Source organism: Pangasianodon hypophthalmus, chromosome 13 (assembly GCF_027358585.1).
Source record: "Pangasianodon hypophthalmus isolate fPanHyp1 chromosome 13, fPanHyp1.pri, whole genome shotgun sequence".
NCBI classification, from domain to species: domain Eukaryota; kingdom Metazoa; phylum Chordata; class Actinopteri; order Siluriformes; family Pangasiidae; genus Pangasianodon; species Pangasianodon hypophthalmus.
In genome coordinates, this window is record NC_069722.1 from 9,920,004 (window position 1) to 9,941,688 (window position 21,685).

Consider the following 21,685-nt stretch of genomic DNA (forward strand, 5'->3'; position numbering starts at 1 on the left):
GGCTATTGCAAATAATCCTGGATTTTATGAGCCCACTTTGTGGTATACCAGCCAGGTATGTATTAAATCAATATGCTGCAAATATACACTAGATGATCAAAAGTATATGGGCACCTGACCAATGAGGATCCTATTACAAAACAATGGGCATTAATAGGTTGTTGGTCCCCCTTTACTGCTATAACAGCCTCCGCTCTTCTGAGAAGGCTTTCCATTAGATATTGGACCGTGGCTATGGGGATTTGTCTCATTCAGAGAAGCCACAGAAGGTTGGGCACCAATGTTGGACAAGAAAGCATGGCACTTAGTGTATAATATAATATTAGTTGGTGCATAATACAATATAATATTAGTCTCTCACAATATGGCATCCTTTGATATTCATAGCAACAGGACTACATATCTTTTTTATAAATATTTTATGATCATTGTGGTGTTGATATTTATTCTGCCTTAATGTGCTATTGGAATTATAGTAAATATGAGTTCCTGAACATGAACACCCTTTCATGTCGTAGTTGCAAGTTGGAGATTCAGAAAATAAACTTTCCTTTTATTATGGTGTAGGTAAGGACTGTTTCAGTGGTGGATGGTAGGTAAATTGTTAGTTTTATATATAGAACTTTGGAAACACTTGATAGTCAGTGATTAGGACATAAACACTGACTTATACTGTATCTCTAACATCGAGTACATTTTTATAATAGCAGAAAATGTTAGAAAGATACTGAATTGAATCAGGACAGCTAATTAGATTAAAAGTGCATTAACACATGAAGTGACAATCTTATAAGCAACATTAATATATTTGACAAAAGAACCCAGTTGTTTTTAGTCCTTCTGACACAAGGAGTCTTTGTGAAAATGTAATAATCAAGGAAGGCAAAACATACACAAACATGTTTTAGAGTAAGTCTTTATGCTGTAAATGAGATCTAACTACACTTGACATCTTATATATTTGTCATATATAGCTTTACACTGAGCAATTACACTTTACAAAAAATAGATTTATGTATAGAATATATACATTTTAGAACATTTCAAGTAAGTATAGATTTATATTTACAAATTTTTACAAAGTGGCAAGGACTTCAGCAGAAATGGGCTAAGATCCCTTGCATGACTTGTTTGTCCTTTGCATTATTGATCTGGTCCATTTTTTAAATATGGGATTTTATGTGTATTGTAGCCTCTTGGAGGAACCCAATTCAGACTGCAGTAACAAAGTACTGTTCTGTCTGCCTCTATTCTCCTTCATCCCAGCTCTCTGGTTATGATTCCCATGGACTGGACTCCAGCAGACTGGAAGTTCAAGATTGTTTGAGGCTTTGGCTCCATTTATCCATTGCATTAACATGTGGATCAGCCATGCAACCTCCAGAGACACTATACAGTGTGTTTGCATGAGGACATTGGGAGAATATGCAAAACTGGATTGAACCAGGGACACTGGAGCTGCGATGTGGCAATGCTACCAGCTGATTTCATGTAAATGCAAGGTTTAAATTGGGACACTGTGTCCATGCCATATCATGTCCTTCAGTTTAAGAATTTAAAACATCAAGGTCATTGTGGTTACAGTACTTGAATTTTAATTTGATGTGATGCAAAGAAACTTTAAAAAAAAATATGGTCATGTCAATGTTCTGATGCACTTAGTGCTTGTGTGTCCCTTCAAACCTGTAATCATTGTTCAAGTCTTTGAGCACCATCAGAGCCAAGCATATGCTGGTGGAGCAGCAATGGTAAGTTTGTAAAACCTTCAGTTAAACCCTCCAATACCTAACAGCTGCCAAAGGCTTCTCATGCATCAATGCGGAAGGAGAGAAGCTTCTCAGAGTGCATGTTGTTAAGGGTGCGCAGATCTGGCAGTTTGAGCAGCAGCTTGGTGAAACGAGAGACATCACCAGGGGCGCTCTTGCTGACCAATGTACGAAGGGCTTTAATCAGGCTGTCCTGGAGCATCTCCACCGACTTTACATTTTCTATACCAGAGCGATCTAAACAATGAGAAAGAATAAATTATTTGCACATATCACAAATCATTACTGCCACTTTGACATTTATATTACTCATTTATGAAATTACTGATATAAAAAGCACAATTTTACATCTTGATTGTTCATTCACAAGAAGGTGACCTTACATGAAAAACCATGAAAATGCTAACCTGTAGAAACCAGCACCACAGCAGTAAAAAGACCCAGTTCCTCTGCAGAGAGCTCTAGTGCACTGAGTTTTTCACTGAAGTCAAACATGGTTCCCAACAGGGTTCCCATTCCCATGCTCTTCAAAGCTTCTAGGCTGTAGGTGGTGCCAGAAATAAATGTGACAGTCTTCTCCTTGACATTAAACAAGGATGCAAAACGTACCATCAGCACCTGTGAAAAGAACCAGAGAGGGAAACAGACCAAGGTTAGTCAATGCTAAGGGTAGAGAACTGTGTGTATGTCAAAGTGAACACTATTATTACTGCATGTCTAGAAATTCACCATGTCACCTCACAACAAATTATCAAGAAACTAACTGATATGTTAGTTATGATAACCCATGCTCTTATGCTCCCATGATAACTGACATTGATAGCTCTAAGCAAACAAGGTCAGAGATAAACCAGAACTGCAACCTCAAAGAGAGAATTTATTTTATTGAAGAAACAAAAACAGCAATTAACACCTTGTAAATGTCAGGGCTAATACTAAACAGCCACTCCTAGATAAAGGTGCAGATCTGGGCTTCACAGCATAGACCTTATATAATCATGTATATATAGTCTATGGTTTATGGACATAGAGTTATATAAACTGCTGCCCTGCCTCTCTCACGCGATCATTCAGGTTTGTTGACAGTGAACTGGAGGAATAACCGTTTCAGGGTGTCTTCATTATAAATAAAACTTAACTGAGCTTTGGGTTTCCCAACACTGGGAGGCCTTTCATAGTATTCCTGCATGAGTATGATGGCTTCACATTATAAATGTGATGGTGACAATGAGAGGCTGGGAAACTGGCTAGCAGTACCTGAAGCATCAAACATTGCCATTGAAATAGTATGTATTTCCATTCCTCAACAAAATTCCTAAGAGAGATTTGGAGGTGGATGGAAAATTTCCCACAGACTGCCTTCCTCCTGGCTGCCTTCTGCCTTCCAACCTAATAACCCCGTTAGGACACGAGGCCAAAATGGTCTGGACGCATGCATTTAGAGCAATCCCAGAACCAGATAGAACACTGCTGCCTTGGGAGCACCAGGCAAACCAGATCCATTCAGACATCTACAAATTGAGTACTACATAGGACAGAAAGTGTACAGGTACAGTTAGGAAGGAGCTAGTCTCAGCCTTAGACTCTCTTTCCACAGGAAACAGAGAACCTGACATCTTTTGTAAAATTGTATGGCCATGACCTTCAGAATGCTGAAAGTTGCAATCCCTCTGGATTTTAGCGGGAAAACAAGCTTCTGAAGAGCTTCACAGAAGCTTTCAAAGTTGTTAAAGAGTTTTGTGTGAAACACTGAGTAAACGAGATAATTTTGTGTGTTTACTGACAAGCTATGGGAAAAGGCCTGTGGTTAGTCATCTGCCAAGTAGCAGTTCATAGCTGCATTTATTGATGAAACATATGAGATGAGACCATCTAGGGAAGCTAAAGGTCTTGCTTACGAGACTAGGAAGGGCCTGACAATTTGCAAAGGACCTGATCTGACACTCCTCCAGACACAATGAATCTTGAACCCTTGAAATGTTTATATAAATTTTTCTGTCTCATCTGTGTATGTTTTGCTTCAATATAGTACTTGTGAATTTCTTCTTCTAATATATATCTTTTCTTATCATACAGAATATTTTGTTTGTTTATTTATTTAAATCAACAGATGGTCAAGAGCCTACCTCAAAGGTGCCTGCTTTCAGTAAGGTGATCTGATCGTTTTGGGACAGAGAGCTGAAACCTGGGATATGCTTGGCAAACTCCACTACCTCACGCACAGCTGGTGTGAAGCTCAGGGAGAAATCTTCCCAAATCTCTTGTGGTGTCTTGTTAGGATCTGCCTGAGGATGCATGTTCATTGGACAAGCCTGGAAATGGTAAAGAGGGTTTAGAAAATGTTTTAGTTTACAGCAGATTACATAGTTTTTGTTTACTAGTGAGAAGGTTGGTCCTGTTCACAGTTAGTCAGGATCCCATTAACAGGATCATTAAACAGTTTAGTAATCACCTATGGTGAGGTCTACTAGTCTATAAAGTGTCCCAGATGTCTGCTTTTTAATCAGCACAGATAACTGCTGACTCACCAGCAGAATGTCCTTGCGGTTCTTCCATGGGCAGTTTTGCACCGGGATATTGTTGCTGTTCCCTTTACCCTGCTCAGCCCCATACCAGCTGCTGTTGGGGATGTGTTGCTCATTGTTTTGCTGTGGCAGCCTCTGATGCTGCTGGTTAGAGTCTGGTAAGGATTGAAGGTGTTGTTTGTTATCAGGGTTGAAGCTATTGCACTGTAGAGCTGCATTAGATGGATATATTGAATTGTGGCTATTCATATTGTAGCCAGAAGCAAAGTAATTACTGTTGTGGCCATCCAGATCAACCCCATTTTGAGGCTGTAGTGCTGCACTTAGCTTATCGTGAGCATAGACAAAGGTCTCACGATGAGCTCTGGTAATGGCGGTGATGGTGCTGTCCAGGCCAGGACTAGGGCACAGTGGTGGAGAAGTGGCAATCCGAGGAGGGCTCTGAGCAGTTTCAGCAGAAGGTGATGCTGGAGCTGGTGGAGAGGGGGAAGGAGCTACAGGCACAGCAGAAGGCTGGGGCTGAGAAGCAATTGTCAGACCTGGGCAGGGAGATGAGGACGATGAGGATGATGATGAAGAGAATGAAGTGCTGGTATTGAGAGTAGCCAGTTGGAATTCATTCTGCAGCTGGTTGTTCACCATGTTATTCATGGCGCTCTGCATTTCAGCTAGCATGCGCTGTTTTTCACGTTTCGGGATGCGACCAAAACGGACAGCTGTAATTGTAAGAAAATAGAAAGGTTATTTGGGCTTGTGTTTTTACTTTTAGCAGAAGGAAATATATTGTCAATGGAGCTCACCATCACGAGACATGCCAACAGACAAACACTTCTTGAAACGGCACTGCTGGCACCGATTGCGGTTAATCCTCATAATAGTACAGGTTTCATTCTTCAGGCACTTTTTGTACTGGATGTTCTGCTGGATGCTCCGACGGAAGAACCCCTGCCAAAGGTGAAAAGAAAAAAGTTGCTGTTATTGAAATTTAAATCTGAATGTAGTCTTCCAAGTGGCATGTCACAATAACAATAATAGCATTCTTACCTTGCAGCCTTCACAGGCATGGACACCATAATGAAAGCCTGATGCCACATCTCCACAGACTTTGCAGAGTAAGACCATTCCATTTAGCTCTTATATATATACAAAAAAACAGAATGATATCAGTCTCAGTCATGAATGCATCATCAAGCGTGGTGTTGAGCAAGAGGCTAATTTACTCACTTGTAAGAGTAGCAACTGATTTGTTTGGTGAGTTGTATATAACGTTGCTTTCATCACGCCCCCTTGGGGATCCTCCTGAGCTTGATGAGCTACCGTCTTCACCACATGCTGAACTGCTGGAGCTACTGCTGCTGGTGTACATACGTGAAGAATCATGGGAACCGTTAGGTGAAGGTGGGAAAGATGACCCAAAGCACGGCTGTGTCAATGACTGCAGACTGCAATTGGAATTCTCGCTGTACATGGATACTGGGCTGGTGCGGTTAGGAGACCCTCCACATGATCCGATGTAAGAGATTACTCCTCCTAGTGAATGGAAGAGGGGAAATACATTTCAGAACTATGGTAACAATTTGCCTCTGCATGTCCACTAAAAAAAGGAAGATGACTGAGGACGCAAAATAACTATGTGCAGTAATAACATGTTGTACAAGGGTTATGTTTGTGATTGCAGCTGGGACGGTGTCATGATGCTGACTCATTCCAAGCCATGATTCAGATGCAGATCTCTGTCTGTCATAAAATTGTCTATGCACTATAATGATAGCAGAAGTCAGATTACTCTTAAGACGCAAGCAAGACAGGGAAATCCCATTGAACAACTTTACAGATACATTTCCTCTAGCACCCTTTTGTGATATCAGGTAAATCCTAGTGACCGGCTTTACAAATAAATATCCCCTGTTAGCACTTTCCCCCGATTTGTGAGATAAGGTATATACCAGTGAACAGCTTTACAAGCTAGATCCTCCATTTCCACTTTTCTTCTTCATGTGAACAGTTTTTCTTTCCTCTGTTCATACTTTCTTTCCTGAATGACGTGTACTTCCTCCACCTCTCAACTCCCATTCTTCATCAGTATTTATTTACTTTAGTTTTTAAATTAGTGCTTTGAAATAATTGGATGCTTTTGATTTTTCTAACCTATTAAAACCTATGAAGAATGTTTAATCCTGTTTAACCAGGACATGACAGGGATACAGTACTGTCTCTCCAGCATCGTTCCTCCAAACATTATAGAGGCTAAATATCTCCAAAGATTATATAACCACTGTACACCAGAACAAAAAGTCAAAAGGTCACTGTGTCAGGTGGAACACAATAACAACACGTGCAGTCACATGTGCCAGGCTAAATCCACCCCTCTGTCTATCCTCTTCACTTTTACAGCATTGTTATTAATGGTGTCGAACACAGTAAATAACAAAATAATATAACAGTTAAAGAACAGAACCTTGACGGAGCGACACTTCAGGAAAAACCCGTCGCCGCAACGCGCATGCGTGTAATGTGCTTTGAGCATCATCCGAGCACACCGCCGTGCCACGTGCGCGTCTCAGACACACGGCTGCACAACGAGACCGAATCATCGTCTGCGGATCCGCCTTCCACATGAGAGCCATCAGTCTCACACTGCATTTTTAAAGAGCTTTAAGTTTCTTAAGTAGCCTCTGTATCCCGCATTACCTCCGAATCTCACATATATTAATTATTATTCGGTTTAACACGTGAATGCGTTATGAAAAGCGCAATGTTATGAAATAGACTTTCTGATCCAAGGAAATATCTTTTTAGACATGGAACAAAATTTGAAATTCTGTTAAAAATTTGTATTTTAACAAAAAACGTCATTGTGACTGCCAATTACATGAAGAGTGGCATGTTGTTATGAAATAAGGCAAGCTACCGACGTAAAGATACATATCTTCCGCTGTTTGTTATCTATGCATCCATGGCAACAGAAGGTGGAGAGAAAAAGCTGTTACGTTCTCTTGGATCGCTATCATGTCCTACTTTTAAACCTAACGTGTGTTCTGAGGTGCAGCCCGCATCCCTGTGTTCAGTCTGGAACTGTCCAATCAGAACGCGAGCACTGCTCACGTGGCTACTTCACAGTAGGCCTGGCTCAGCGAGGAGATTATGTAATGAGCGCTCGCGCGCCAATGGTCGAGGGAGGAGAGTCGGACTGAAAACAAAGCGCACATGGCGGTCCATGTGAACACGCTTGGACACGCGACGCTGCCTGCACCGCAAGGATGGCTGTACACCTGACTTTTCTGTCCTGACCTATTTCCCCAAACACGACCAGAACACTGTCTTACCGCGTGATGTCCCTGTATTTGGGTGCTTTTTAAACCCGGTCTCTATTTACGCCTTTTCAGAGCTATTATGCATTAATCCACAAAATGAATAATCTGTAGGCTATTCCCACAGTTTCTCCTCATTTTTCATGATGTACTGAATACATCAGGGCTCATGAATCCTAGATTTAAATTATGTACATCATAATAATCACTGATTATTTATTCATTAAACAGAACATTAAGACATGGATCGCAGTAATAAGCGCGCGCCTCACAGTCTAGCAGTCTATACTGCTGCTGTAGACTACATTTTAACACTTTTGCAACAAATCAGGATGTCCAGGAGTAATCAAAGGCTTAACCCTGATCATAATTCTTCCCATTTTAACGTCTAGCAAACACAAATCCAAACGCATCGAAAACACATTCATAAATAGGAGAATTGATGCTTTAAGCTTGCAGTGTTTCTTACCTGTGTTGTTGTTGTTGTTGTTGTCCATTGTCGTAGTCATTCTGTGCTCCAGTCATACAGGTGTCGAAAAGCAAACTCAAAATCTAGACAAACTGTATTCTTTCAGCGCTTTATAGTCAACGCTTACACGCATGGAGAACACGGGAAAAGACGCAGTGTCGGTTGTTTCAGCTGACACAATGCTCCACTCAAGATAGCCTACTGGTTGAGAAGATGCTGAGACGCACTGATGTGCCGGTTTGTTGTCTGAGCGCAACAGAAAGCATGTGAGACTGGAGTGCGCACTCCTGTGCTGTCCCTCTATCGCAGTGTGTCGCTGTGAAGCGCTCCGGCAGGACGCGTGGTTTTGCTGAGGCTGGTGCAGTTCAGCGCGCAGGTGGGGCGTTTCACCAAACTCGCACGAGGCGTGAAATGTGTCCATGTGACCCGCTGAAGAGCCTCGTGGCCCAGTGACACACTTTCAGAGCACTTTACAAAAGTCCAGGTCTTCAGCTGAGGGACTTGGACTTCTCTGATGTATCCAAAACCCTATGACTCACTGACCATTTAATGATTCTGCACATACACATGTGTTCCTATGCACAATTTATCATCACCACCCTGTACCCCAGACACCAGTGTAAAGTGAACACAAGGATCACCTCTAACCAGATAGCTACTTGTGTGCTGGACCATTCTTAGCACAGCAGTTAGTGTGGCAATGGGAGACATTTAAAAATGCCATCTAAATAGCATAGGCTATAGAAGAACATTCGCTCCTCTCTATCCTAGAGCTCGAGACTAAAGCTATGTTTTTGCACACACAGTTTGTGTTAATAGTCCTCTACCCTTCACTACTGGTCATTTACAACAACAGTAATACTGATGGCTGGAGTGCAATGCACTACCACACTGCAATATATGTCACTGCTGTGCTAAGAATGGTCTCCTTCCACTGAGCACTGGGGTAGAGAGAAGCTGACAATTTATGCAACAGGTAGCATAATGTTTTGTAGCACTGTAAGATATTTTTCTGACATGTCCTGGGTTTTTGACATGGAGTAGTAAAGAGGGTCAGGACCACATGACGGTATGACACTGCCAGTTTGCATTTGCAGAATATTTGATTAGTTACTTGTGCAAAATGATTTGCCATATAATGGATCTTGGCTTCAGATCCATCTCAGCCCTGACCAGAATAAAGGTTAAGGTGAATGAATTAATCAAAGTCATTTTTCAATAATAAAATCAGTTTTCATAATACAGCCTGTACAAATGACTTTAGCAGAAGCAGAGAATCAACACAAACTTCCCTTACATAGCCATGTTTCCAGTAAGGTATAGGCTATATCTGTGAGAAATATCCAGGTAGACTAGTGCAGGCTAATGCCTATACACTATACCCACATGACCTGAAGACTCTTCCTCATCTTGAATTTCAAGGTTTAAGGCTATTTAAACTTGACCTGACCTTCAGCAGTATTTTATATATCATGGTAGGTTTTGACCACTCTTTCATAGCCACTAAGTGGTATCTGGCTTTTCCTAACAATACAGAATACAGAAAAAGTCTGTTTAATTTTAGTCTTGCACTTACGAATGCAGACTGTAAAAGGTAAGGTTGTAAACATACTCAGAGTTTCTGCTTTGTTATTTTGTGCTGATGAGAGGCACAAACAGTGCATGGTACAATCAGCTAAAATCAGCTTAACTTAATATGATGTAGGTTGTTTCTTCCTAAAATAAGGTCCCACTGAGCATATGCCCTAAATAGCAGTGTCTACTAAGCTCACTGTGTTCACTGCTGTTGTCCTCTTTTTTGGCATCAGCACACGTCCAGGAACTGTCCTTGTTCAAAAATAGCAGGTCTTGCAGCAAAATGTCTGTAAACGTTAATTCAATGGGACTGTGCAAAAAAAAAGAAACACTAAATTGACAAAAATGTCAACTTTTATTGTGTAAATACCATGAATTTACATTAATGTGAATGAAAGGGTTCGTCCTATATATTCAATACCATGTCATTGTGCCTCTTTCACCCTCCAGTGCTTGAACCTTATGGCGCAGAGATTCAGCTGAGGCTCTGAATGTACACTTGTGTTTCCTGCAAAAGATGCTGAAAGTTTATTAGTATGCAGAGTAGTCACCTTGCGTACGGATGTAATTCAAACCATTTAACATGCTCTAGGGCAGGGGATTCCTCTTCTTGGCTGAGCGGAACTTGATGTGTTTTTCTGCTGTTGTAGCCCATCCACCTCAAGGTTCAATGTGTTGTGTTTTCTGAGGTGCTTTTCTGCTTACAGTTGTTGTAAAGAGTGCTTATTTGAGTTACTATAGGCTTCCTGTCAGCTCAAACCAGTCTGGGCATTCTCCTCTGATCTCTCTCATCAGCAAAGTGATTCAGCCTGCAGACCCTCTGCTCACAGGATATTTTTTGTTTTTCGCACAATTCTGTGTGCATCATTCAAACTCTAGAGAGTGTTGTGTGTGAAAATCCCAGGAAATCAGCAGTATCTGAAATACTCAAACAGCCATGCCATAGCAAAAGTCACAGGGATCACACTTTTCCCCATTGTGATGCATGATGTGAACATGAACTGAAGCTCTTGACCTGTATCTGCATGATTTTTTTTTGCATTGCACTGCTGCCACATGATTGAATGATTGAGTGAGAGTATTTGAATATTAGGCTTATTATTTAAATATTCATTATTATTCATTGGCACCATAGATCTTTTTATTCCTGAACCTTACACTCATAATAATTTTGATATTGGTAGGCTGTGATTTTAATAAGTGCTTTACAGAACCCTGGGAGTTCCCAGACCCCATCTGAGAACCATGGCCCTAAAGAGTTAAAGGTCAGAAAAGTAGACCAGATACCGCACGTCTTCCTTGCCTCTTTAAAACTGTATCTGCAATTGGGACAAAGTGGAACAGCTTTACGCCATAGCCTCTGGACAAAAGTTATTTTTGGCAGTTACACAGTCTTGTGTCTTTGGAACTGCCTGTCACTGAATAGTAGGTGTTTTTCCTCTATTATAGTTTTCAAGTAAAACTTGAAAACATGCTTTTTTTTCACTTGAACATTCATGAAAACTTTTATGCACATACAGAGCATGGTCACATGTCTGTGTCATGCCTTGTATTTCTATATTAATGTCATGTTCTGTATTGACTTATAAATATGTATCACTTCACATCAAATTACACTCAAAAATAGGTTTCCTCAAGGGTTCTTTGGATAGTCACAGGTTCTTAGCTTGGGTTCTACTTGCAGTCCTCTCTGAAAATTAAATAACTTCTTGTAAGGTTCTACAGAGGGCCTTTTAGAGTTACCTCAAAGGGACAAACCTTAGAAGTGCTAGATGAAACCACTTTAAGAGTGTACTTGCCACTGGTACTTGGTTCTTGTGATTTTAAACACACTATGGAGTGGAAGTCAGTAAATGTAAGCACAACTGTTTTTATGCACTGAACTGTAGAACTTGTGTAGTTCTTGTGACATTAAACATATTATGGAGTTGAACTAAATGTAAGCACAGTTGTTTTCATGCACTGAACTGGGGAACTGTGTGTCAGAATCAGGTCAAACAATTCCTTCTGACCCAAACTCTGGAGTTTTTCTGACCTGATCCTGACATACAGTTCTTCTTACAAGTCTTGTCCTTTCTTCACTGGATAATCTCACCTGGATACTATAGATCTGTACCTAAGACTTTGTGATACTGTTTGTTTGAATTAGACCATCAGCCATGTGAACTTCATTAAGAAGAAGTATTTTATTCAGTTGGTATTGACAGTTGCAGGACCTCATATACAGGTATACTGACAAAGTGACAACTTTCTCTTACAAGTACACAAAGTAGTTTAATCATTTCCAGGAAATGTTATGCATTTTCTGAACACAAATGTTTGTTGAACCATGTGATTAGCTGGGTTAATATTAACACATCAGCTGTTAATATTAAATCTACTGCAGTCACACTACATATGTTTATGTTTTTTCCTAGAAAGCAATTCTTCAAAACACATGTAGCCTAGTTTATGTGAGCATATAACCCTATCAGTAGTTTAATCATTACAGAGTAATTTCCTAAAGTATAGCTTATTTCTTTTTATCATTCTGAGATAGCAAAGGAGTTGTTTTCCCTGTGCTGGAATTATTGCACTGACTTTGTGATTCTCTGTGTTTAGATTGTTTACAAATGTGTGGTTGTGTGTCCACTCATTAAAGTCTATCAAGGCTGTGAGAAAGAAAATTGAAAGAAAGTGCATGTGTGCGGGATAAGAGCTAAATTTCTCCTCACGTTTTCAGACACGTTATGTGATTACGCCCAGCAAGAGGCGCATGAGTCTTTCGGGAAAAAGTCACATAATACAGGTTTTAGCTTCCTTTTCTGGGAAATCCCTACTGTAATGTGGTGCTGCTTTGTCATACAGAGCCATGCGGAAATGAACATTCTGTAGTAATAATAATAATAATAATAATAATAACCTTGTGTGGTGTGCTGCTGTGTATCTAAACACACGTTTCTCTTGCTATCCTTGTGAGGACCTTCCACTAACATAATTATTAACACAGCTAATTAATGTTATGCCTACACCTAAACCTAACCCCACCCTTAACCTCTTTTAGTTTTTTTTTTTAAATATAGGTTTTTGTAGAAAAAGCCATTTTTTTTCATGGTGTAGACCAGCCAAATGTCCTCACATGCTCACAACTGTAAAATATTCCTATCTTTGCGGGGACATTTGGTCCAGGCCAAGATATAAAAAGTATGCCCCCACACACACTCACCCACACACACACACTGTCTATGACATGACAATGCAAATTATGCAAACTCAGCTATGAGCTGTTCCATAAGCTGGCACAGCGCACGAGTCAGTCCTCGTGAGGAGGGCAGGAAGCTCCTCAAGCTGGGAGTGTTCATTAATGCAGAGACTAATGTTCTCTCCATTCCTCTTTCCATTACAGTGTGCTCCTGTGTTCCACTAATGCAAATGTGTAGTAGGATAAACATAACTAAAAAACTAAATTCTATACTTTCTCCATTGTGAATCTCAAAAGCACTAGGTAAAGTCTGAAGCTGTAATTAACAGCAAAAGTGATATTTAAAAAAAAAAAACTATTTGTCTCTGTGATCAGCTTGGCATAACATAAACTGCCTCATAACCTACCATCCATGTGATAGAGGCTCCAGACAAACTAATCTCATGAGCTCTGAACCATGCATCAGGCTGTCATTAGGCTGTTTCTAATGAAACATAAATACATTTCATTTAGGTGGGTGTGTTTCCATTTCCTTTCCCAACTGCATGGCAAACTGTAAAACATGCACAATGTACAGTGTGTCCCTTTATCCGGAGAAGTGCGATAATATTTCTTTAGTGAAGCTGTGTTATTGCTAGTATAGCTAAGAAACCTTAGGCTGCAATGCAGATACAAAAAGCATGAGGAGAAAATAAAATCTGAAGTATCATCCCTTTTTTTTTTTTTGTCCTATTTGCTTGTGTCGCAGCTCCTCGTGCGCCATGTGAGCTCTGCACTGAAAACAGCTGTGCGCGTGCCGGAGCCCGAAAAGTGGCGTCACGTCGTTCTGCGGCTGCGCGCGCTCTCACCAGGCTCGGCCACGTGACGGCGAGCTGGAAGCTCTGCTCAGTGCTGTAGGCTCAGCGTGGAGCATCGCTGTGGGCGGTAGCACTATTTTGGCTAAAAACACAAGCGAGTAAATGCAGTCATGCACGTAAACACTATAGAAAATGTTCATTTCAGACTGCTGTACATTTCAGTGAACGCCTCTGGCAATTTAATTGAGATGAACTGGCTCAGATCTAGATATCTAATAAGCAAGTTGGAGGCGTGGTAGCAAAGGATACACTCCCTGATAAAGCATCAGGAAGAAATCATGAGTGAAATCAGTCACCCACCCTCTTCTGGGCCACTCATGATTGTAGTAGATTGTGACAGTTGAAGTGGAGTAGGTTATACACACAGAATAATAGAGGAAACTACAAAACAATGCATTTCCTCATGATTGGGTGGCATCCTTATCATTTCTACCTTTATGTATCTTTCACAGTTTTTGGGAGGTGTATGTGTGTGTGGTATCTAGGTATCCAATACCACCTGCAAAAACACACAACAAAACACAGCAATGCTGGTCAGTCTGGTAAATTATTTCCAGCCTCTTTATTACTTGAATAAATAGATCAAAAATGGTTCCATGATGTGGCATTAGTAGCCATATTTCATAAACTTTTTTTTCATCTGCTAACACTCACCAGTTGGTGGAGGGTGTACCACTTTGACTGGCTCGGCCTGTGTTTTGGCAGCTGGAAGCTGATCAGCCCAAGGGAAGGGAATCATGAGTGGAAGGAAGAGGAACAGCAGAAGGAGTGGTGCATCAGAGCCATGCGCTATTATACAGGCAGAGAAAATGTGGTCCCACAGCAAGGTCGTTGGGAATACTGTCCATCACAGCTCAGCTCAGCTCAGCAATCTGGAAAAGCCTTGGAATAGAAGTGCTACACCTCAGAATCAAAAGAAGCCAGGTTAAAGGGTTTGGGCATCGTACAAGGATGCACCCTGGTTGGCTCCTGCTAGAAACTTGGGCAGACCTAGGACCCACTGGAGAGATTGTGTCTTATAGCTGGCTTGGGAATGTCCCCTAGAAGCAGCTGGAATCTGTAGCTGGGGATAGAGAAATCTGGGTGACCTACTGAACCTGCTGCCCCCACCAGGAAAAGCAGAAGGAAAAGGAATGAATGAATGAAATGCCAGAACTGAATGCTTACCTCTGTTGTGAGGATATCTGATTTGGCAATTAGACTGGTTTAACAGGTTTGACTGTTGATTATTGTAAATGAAGTTCATTCATTCATTGCTGTTGTATAAGTATAAGTAACATTTTAATTTTCCATAAGTTCCAAGATGTCTTCCCTTGGAAATTTAAGCTGACAGCAGAAAGTCACAGGCCTATACTCTTCCTTCTTTTTTAAATGACCTCATATTGACTATGGTATATGAAGCCTTGTAAAATGAAGATTAACAGGATCATTGCTCCTTGGACAGAAGACTAGGTATATCCTAGGCCCAAACATCAAGTACCCAGTGCTTTTCTAAATTCACACTGCCATCTCATATGATAATACGAACATTTCATTGCCCACTTGTCTTGCTTTCCTTGAATGTGTGTAGCTACTAAATTGTGACCAAAATCTTTGCTTTTAAAAATTAGCCAAGAGTGTCCTCTAGTGGACATCTGCATTGCTCACATAAGTGACACAAAATTGACCATAATTACAATTTGTAAGTTGTTCCTGTGTCAAAAGTAAAATGAAATGAAGACTAAAGCTTCAGTCTAGAAACCATAAACTTTATGTGCTTGGTTCAAAAAAGGACAAATTTATTTTTGGTGCATCTGCTATCCCTGCCTCACTTTGTATTTATATTACACATTTTACATGTTTGGGTCCTGAAAATACAGACCACAAAAAAAAAAAAAAAAAAAAAAAAAAAAGATCAACCGACAGTACTGCTTTTTACAAAACTGGCTCTTCAGGTGTTCTTTAAATCCATGGTTCACAAAATGGGGCCCGGGGGCCTCCAGGGATCCATGAAGCATAGCACTGTTGCAGTGGTGAAAATCACATCCCACCATTATGTTATTACATTTATTATTCATCCATCCATCCATTCTTTGTACCACTTATCCTACACAGGGTTGCAGGAGAGCCTGGAGCCTATCCCAGGGAACTCAGGGCACAAGGCAGGGGACACCCTGGACGGGGTGCAAACTCACCACAGGGCACAATCGCACACACACTCACACATTACGGACAATTTAGAAATGCCAATCGCATGTCTTTGGACTGGGGAGGAAACCAGAGTACCCGGAGAAAACCCCGAAGCATGGGGAGAACATGCAAACTCCACACACACAGTACGAGGCAACAGTGCTAACCACTAAGCCCCGTTACAGTTATTATTTATTTCTTAATGTTATTAACCTGTTTGACTGGTCACTTAAATTGAAGGAGTATAATCAAACCTCAGTAACTCAAAAACAGGTGGGGCTCATGAATAATGGTAATTTAATGACAAGTTGATATTATTTAATAAAATGTAATTTGTAAAAAATATTTTTAAGAATATGCTACATCGAGGTAAGTTCAGGAATATATAGCTATATGGCTCCAATAAATAGCCAAAATATTACTTTACATGTTGAAATAATGTGCTGAATAGTTGAAATTGCATTGAAACTGACATTGGTATTCATTATATAAATCGTTTCTGAGGGGGTCTGCAGATTTTATTTTACAGTTAAAGTGGTCCCTATAACTGCAAAAAGTTTGAGAGCCCCTGCTTTAGATGGTGCATCTAGATTTAGAACCCCTCTGGCTTTCTAAAAGCATTAAAGATCTACTTGGAACCTGAAAGGGAAAGCATTTTCTAAGAGCTCATGGGCCCAAAAGCTGGCTTTTCATCATTCTTTGAGATGGTCTCCTTGCTCCATTGCTGAAATAAAGCTGTAAAATAGTGAATTTCGTTACATGTTGCTTAAAACTGACTGAAATATCATCCTATTTGATGAATAGTACACAGTAAATGCCATTATTCCAAGCCACATACTGTACTCCACTGTACGCCTTCAGAGGTTTCCAGGGTTTCAGTCCTCACAGAGCTCATTTCCGGTTAGCCGCTAGGTGACGCTTCATGTCTCGAGCCAAATATAGGCTCAGGTTCGCCAATCTTCGGCGTCCAATCAAATCTCGCGATCTATGACTTCAACGCATGCGCGCTTTTTGTATTTTAAAAGCACTTGAGAAGCTCGGGTAAGTAGTCGGTGGATAGGCACATTCGGGTGGGGACGAGGGGTTTAAAACACAATGTTAGTGGAAATGAGTGACAAGGAGTTAGCCAGTAGGTGGAATATGTGGTGAAAACCCCGTGCTGTGTGTTGTTGGGTTTAAAATGGCGTCATTGCGTACCCGTGCAGTCAAAGACGCTGCTATAAGTGACTGTCATTGTTTTTGCTGAGACTAAAATGGTGGACACGGCTGCAGAGTCGCTGCAAGCAAGCTAACATGACGCTGTGTTTATGTTCCGAGTAATATGTGTTGTGCTGTTTGAGAGAACTACGAGACATAAAAACTGGGGACGTATAGTACCTTTTGGTATGTATTACATAATAATTCACATTTACCTGTAAACCTGTTAGCAGTTAGCTAACGTTAAACACCTGCCTTGTTTTGGAAACCCATGCTAACATGCTGAAAAGCATGCTAACCCATGCAAACATGAAAAAAAAAATTAAAGATCAGAAATGTCTTTCCGCTGAATTTGGTTGGTGGTTAGTATTTAATTTTTAAGTAAAACCGAAGGGCAAAGTTAAAGCAAGTTCCAGTACCTTGGATACCTTGAATTTGCTTTAGTTACATGTACACTGCTCTTTTACAAGGTAATAACTGATTGTTAGTACTAAATACTTCAGTGAAGCTCCACTTATATACATCAGCTTTTACTTTTGCTTTAGGGATCAGCATGGATGTGGACAGGGTGGCCTGGGCGCATGGCAAACAGGCACTAAACCCCCTTTAATCACAGCGGTGGGTTTTGGTGAGTGCCTTTGACTCGCCATGACTATGCGAGCCACTGTGTTCAAAAGTGGAGGAAACAAGCTGGACACGGACACCGGTGACCAAGCTAAAAAACAAGAATCTCAGACCGGCTCAAAGAAGGAGACTTCTGAGTGTTTTGTGCGAGTTCCCGGCATCCTGAGCAACATTCACAATAGCACTGGGCAGCACTTGCACAGCAAAGCTAAGACCCTTTCATCCAGCCAGAGCACTGCAGGCAGACCTGTTCTGTCACCAGCGGTGAGGAGGGGACAGGAGGAGAACTGGGTGAACCTGGGGGCTTTGACTCTTCCGCTGACCAAGCAGATGGGGGCTGAGGGTACCCCGGTCAAAAGCAAGGCACTATTCGGACACACCAGTCATAACCACATGGGCAAGATGGATCCAGTGGCATCAAATGGCAGCAAGCAGCCTAGGAAGGCAGGGCCAGGAGGAGGAGCAGCGGTGACGGGAGTCCCCTCACCGGAACATGGTTCTGACGGAAAACGGCGGAACGCGATTAAGGGTACAGGCCACAGTGCCACCCAGACCAGCTGCATCCGTCAGATCGTGCTGCTGCAGCTAGAACTGATCGAACAGCAACAGCAGCAACTGCAGAACAAGAACAAGGAGATAGATGACCTCAAAGCTGAAAAGGAGATGGTATGCAAATGCAGAGATTTTTATGATCTTATGTTTACACAATTAGCCATTTTTTCCCCCAATTTTAATTTGTCTTTGACTGGATCTCTGCTTTGGATGATAAATATATAAAGCAGATGATCTTATTTAAGGCCAGACTAATCCAAATATATTTGGAAAATATTTATTTCCTTGAACTATGACTTGCTTAAATGCACAGCTATAGTTAGTTTAAAAAGTGTGAAACTTTGTTCAGCCTCTTCCATTTATGATCTCTTATTAGAGAATGGAAGTATTAATGCCATTTGACCTGTGTTGCGATCATTTTTGTTTAGTTGGTGGCAAGGATCGAGCGCATGGAGCGGCGGTTACAGATGGTGAAGAAAGATGGCGTCGAGAGTCGTCCCACTCCCACTCCTCGCCGCAGGGAGTCTGTAGAGGCTGTCCCATCTGAAGGCACTGGGCAGTCTGAGGGTCAGAGTCATACCCCTCGACAAACTAATTTTGACAGAAGTGGCAAGAATCTGAAAAGGTATTGATTTTAAATCTTGTGAATACTTTCAGCTTTTGTATAAAAAGGATTAACTAATAAAGTATATGGTTCGTGGTTCAATCTCGTTAGGAGATTCCTTTTTCAGGAATCCACGATGTCAAGGTCCAAACGTAGGCATACTAAAGCACCCGCTCCAAAAGAAAGCCAGGCTCTGGAGGAGTCTCAGGAGGAGGTGGAGCCTGAGGTAAGGTCACCTGGTTCCTCCCTTGTAGAATCAGAAGAGCTGCCGTACATGGCTACCACTGAGATGTATCTCTGCTGCTGGCACCAACCTCCACCTTCACCATGGAGAGATCAGTCTCCTGTGCAGGAGGACACAGTTGCTGGTGAGTGCACTTTGAACATAGTTAACACACATCACACACGTTATTGCAGCTTGCTTGATTATTTTTTCCAGATTATTATTTATTTGAAGTATTGATGTCTTTTAGTCCATTAAAATCTATATCCTGTCTTAAAATGTATTTTTCTTTCCAATGCTAATCAAAACTATTTGAATGTAAGCCTGGTGGGTTTCATGGATGTTCAGGATATCGATCCAGTAACAACAAAAATTGGTTGACATTCAGGATAGTATGTAGCTTTGCTCTGAGCATGTGAGGGAATGCTCCTATATGTTAATGTGGAGACATGTAATTGCCCAAAATCTAGGCAAATTGTAAAGGCATCTAACAAAATAACAGCAGAAAAAATAACTTTGTAATTCTTGTTGGCTTGTGTCCCTTTTTTCCCATTTTAGTCCCTTCTTGGCGAGAGAGCATTGTGGAACCTCTGGAGGACAAAAAGGCAGTTGATATCATGGAGGTGAGAGACAGATTAAAAAAAAAAAAGATTTCTTTGTCACACAAATAAATTATAACATTCTATTCCACAAATGATAACTGGGTCTTTGTTTATTGTTCATTGGTATTTGTTGTTGCTCATTAGTTTAATGGCTTCAAAATCTGGGATGAAGCAGGAGAGCAGATGGATTTTCTAGATTTGTGTTCATCTGGATGCATAAAATATTTTCTTATTTAAGCTAATCCTGTAGTTGATATTAGCCTGTGGCATTACTAATTCCCCCCCCCCATTCAGAGTTTGGATGACAGTGTCTTTCTGAAGCGTCATTCAAAACTGGAGCTGGATGAGAAGAGACGAAAAAGGTAATTGATGATGATTTCTTTTAGGCACCCTTTAAACTGACTCAGCTTCTTTTCACAAGTTTTAAGTGCCCTCCGTCTTTCAGGTGGGATATACAGCGTATTCGGGAGCAGCGGATGTTCCAGCGCCTTCAACAGAGGATGAACAGGCAGAAGGTGATTCAGGAGTGTGAACCAGAGCTGCTCTCCTTCTACCCTGAAGCTGAGGATGGTATGTCGTTTGCGCTTCTGCAGCTCACCATGATGTGTTTTTATTTCCCATATATGTACAAAAAGTGGGAGGTCGGTACATGATCATTAACTGACAATTTAACGTGTTTGTTGACTTCTCCATCTTCTTTCCCTGTAGTGGAATCTGTAATGATCACTCCTTTCTTGCCAGTGGTGGCGTTTGGCAGGCCTCTGCCTAACATTAAACAACAGTAAGTTTTGTAAAGCCATTCTGCATGTTAGCGTTTATATAGTAAGTTTAGACCACCATACCCTAAATGTGTATGTGCCATTTACAGGAATTTCGAAATACCATGGTTAGATGAGCGTAGCCGTAGCCGACAAGAAGTGTCTAAAAAGAAGACGCCCCATCGGACCTGCCGCAAGTGAAGCAGTCCTCTTTGAGTGAGCACACAATGTTAAGAAGAGGCTGAATCAGTTCGACTGTCCTGTGCTGTATTCTGTGTGCTGTAGGATCATCTTGGCAATGTTTTACATAGTTGATTGCCCTGAAGGCACCTTCAGTCTTTAAAGAGCTGCTCCTGGCTGAAGCCCGTTTGGCACTCTGAATGGCACACCAGCTACAAGATGGATGAAAGCAGAGCTGTCAAAATTTCATACTCATTGTTGCACTGCAAAATGTGACATTGCTGTGTTCTGGTTGCTTTGGTATTTTCCCATGCAAGTTAGCTTTTAAAAGTGCAGTATGGACCAAAACTCACGTCATGATCAAATGCAGTTTAAAAGAGAATGTTATTTAGTCAGTGTTTTTGCATTTCTGTTCATTGTGAATGGGTGACTTCTAAAACAATATAGTGTAATATCTTGTAACATAGTGTTGATTCTGCAAATAAATGAAAGATAATCTAATGCGCCTAAAGAAAATATTTCAGGTATTAAAATATCTTAAAATTATGTTTGTGTGTTTCAGTTCTTTTATCAGGTAATTTATGCCCACTATATGGCAGTAGTTATTAGCCACTATATGGCAGCAGTTATAGCTATTTTGCATGTGGTGTTTAGAAAAACAGCCCATTAAATGTTCACCCCCAGTTGCTACTTTGGTATTTGCTATTGATATCTTTTATCACATTTATTTAGTTTTATCATTTTAACGTTTTCTATCAGATTGTAAGTTATACATTGTTCTACAGTGCCTTGCATAACTATTCACCCCAGTTTGAACTTAGGATGTCATGAATATTATAGCCCATAATATTGAAGTGGTGAGGGGGGTGGGGGATCAGTGTAGTTTGCAGACTTATTTGCAAATATAAAACGCTGAGAATGCATTATACTACACCCCAAATATTTGCAGCTATCCTGGTCAGGGTGGCGGTGGCTTGGGAGACCTATCTTAAGAGCACTTCAGTAACCCTCTTCGAAAGCAGTCCCTAAGACACGCCCACGCAGAACCGTTTAGTGGGCGTGTCTTTGAGTCCTACACCTATCACCGCTCTG

At 41.0% G+C, this 21,685-nt stretch overlaps 2 protein-coding genes across 5 annotated transcripts; one reads left to right on the forward strand and one right to left on the reverse strand.

Annotated features, from left to right (window-relative positions):
• Positions 1 to 532: 532 nt before the first annotated feature.
• On the reverse strand, positions 533 to 8,117 carry nr1d1 (nuclear receptor subfamily 1, group d, member 1). Of its 3 annotated transcripts, XM_026917220.3 has the most exons (9): positions 6,750 to 8,022; positions 5,516 to 5,821; positions 5,336 to 5,424; positions 5,092 to 5,236; positions 4,567 to 5,007; positions 4,295 to 4,446; positions 3,893 to 4,078; positions 2,174 to 2,384; positions 533 to 2,003 (listed from the first exon to the last, which is right to left on the reverse strand). In XM_026917220.3, exons 1-9 carry the CDS (start codon positions 6,916 to 6,918, stop codon positions 1,807 to 1,809), a joined length of 1,896 nt encoding a protein of 631 aa, XP_026773021.3. In that variant the 5' UTR covers positions 6,919 to 8,022; the 3' UTR covers positions 533 to 1,806. The 3 variants fall into 3 exon arrangements, with proteins under 3 accessions (XP_026773021.3, XP_026773020.3, XP_026773023.1); XM_026917219.3 differs by having other exon boundaries at positions 536 to 2,003; positions 4,295 to 5,007; positions 6,750 to 8,020; XM_026917222.3 differs by lacking the exon at positions 6,750 to 8,022 and adding an exon at positions 8,072 to 8,117 and having other exon boundaries at positions 538 to 2,003; positions 4,295 to 5,007.
• An 8,661-nt stretch (positions 8,118 to 16,778) lies between these two features.
• Positions 16,779 to 21,139, forward strand: msl1a (MSL complex subunit 1a). 2 transcript variants are annotated; one of them, XM_026917260.3, is made up of 9 exons: positions 16,779 to 16,894; positions 17,596 to 18,340; positions 18,655 to 18,851; positions 18,942 to 19,198; positions 19,612 to 19,676; positions 19,950 to 20,017; positions 20,101 to 20,225; positions 20,364 to 20,436; positions 20,524 to 21,139. In XM_026917260.3, exons 2-9 carry the CDS (start codon positions 17,699 to 17,701, stop codon positions 20,612 to 20,614), a joined length of 1,518 nt encoding a protein of 505 aa, XP_026773061.1. In that variant the 5' UTR covers positions 16,779 to 16,894; positions 17,596 to 17,698; the 3' UTR covers positions 20,615 to 21,139. The 2 variants fall into 2 exon arrangements, with proteins under 2 accessions (XP_026773061.1, XP_026773059.1); XM_026917258.2 differs by lacking the exon at positions 16,779 to 16,894 and adding an exon at positions 16,901 to 17,236.
• The last annotated feature ends 546 nt before the right edge of the window (positions 21,140 to 21,685 follow it).

Coding starts and splice junctions, on each gene's coding strand:
- msl1a (XM_026917260.3), top strand. CDS start 17,699: ATGACTATGCGAGCCACTGTGTTCAAAAGTGGAGGAAACAAGCTGGAC. Junction 19,199..19,611: donor GCAGGAGGACACAGTTGCTG/GTGAGTGCACTT, acceptor TTCCCATTTTAG/TCCCTTCTTGGCGAGAGAGC. Junction 20,018..20,100: donor GATGAGAAGAGACGAAAAAG/GTAATTGATGAT, acceptor TCCGTCTTTCAG/GTGGGATATACAGCGTATTC.
- nr1d1 (XM_026917219.3), bottom strand. CDS start 6,918: ATGGCTCTCATGTGGAAGGCGGATCCGCAGACGATGATTCGGTCTCGT. Junction 5,425..5,515: donor ATCAGTTGCTACTCTTACAA/GTGAGTAAATTA, acceptor TATATATATAAG/AGCTAAATGGAATGGTCTTA. Junction 5,237..5,335: donor ATGCCTGTGAAGGCTGCAAG/GTAAGAATGCTA, acceptor CACCTTTGGCAG/GGGTTCTTCCGTCGGAGCAT.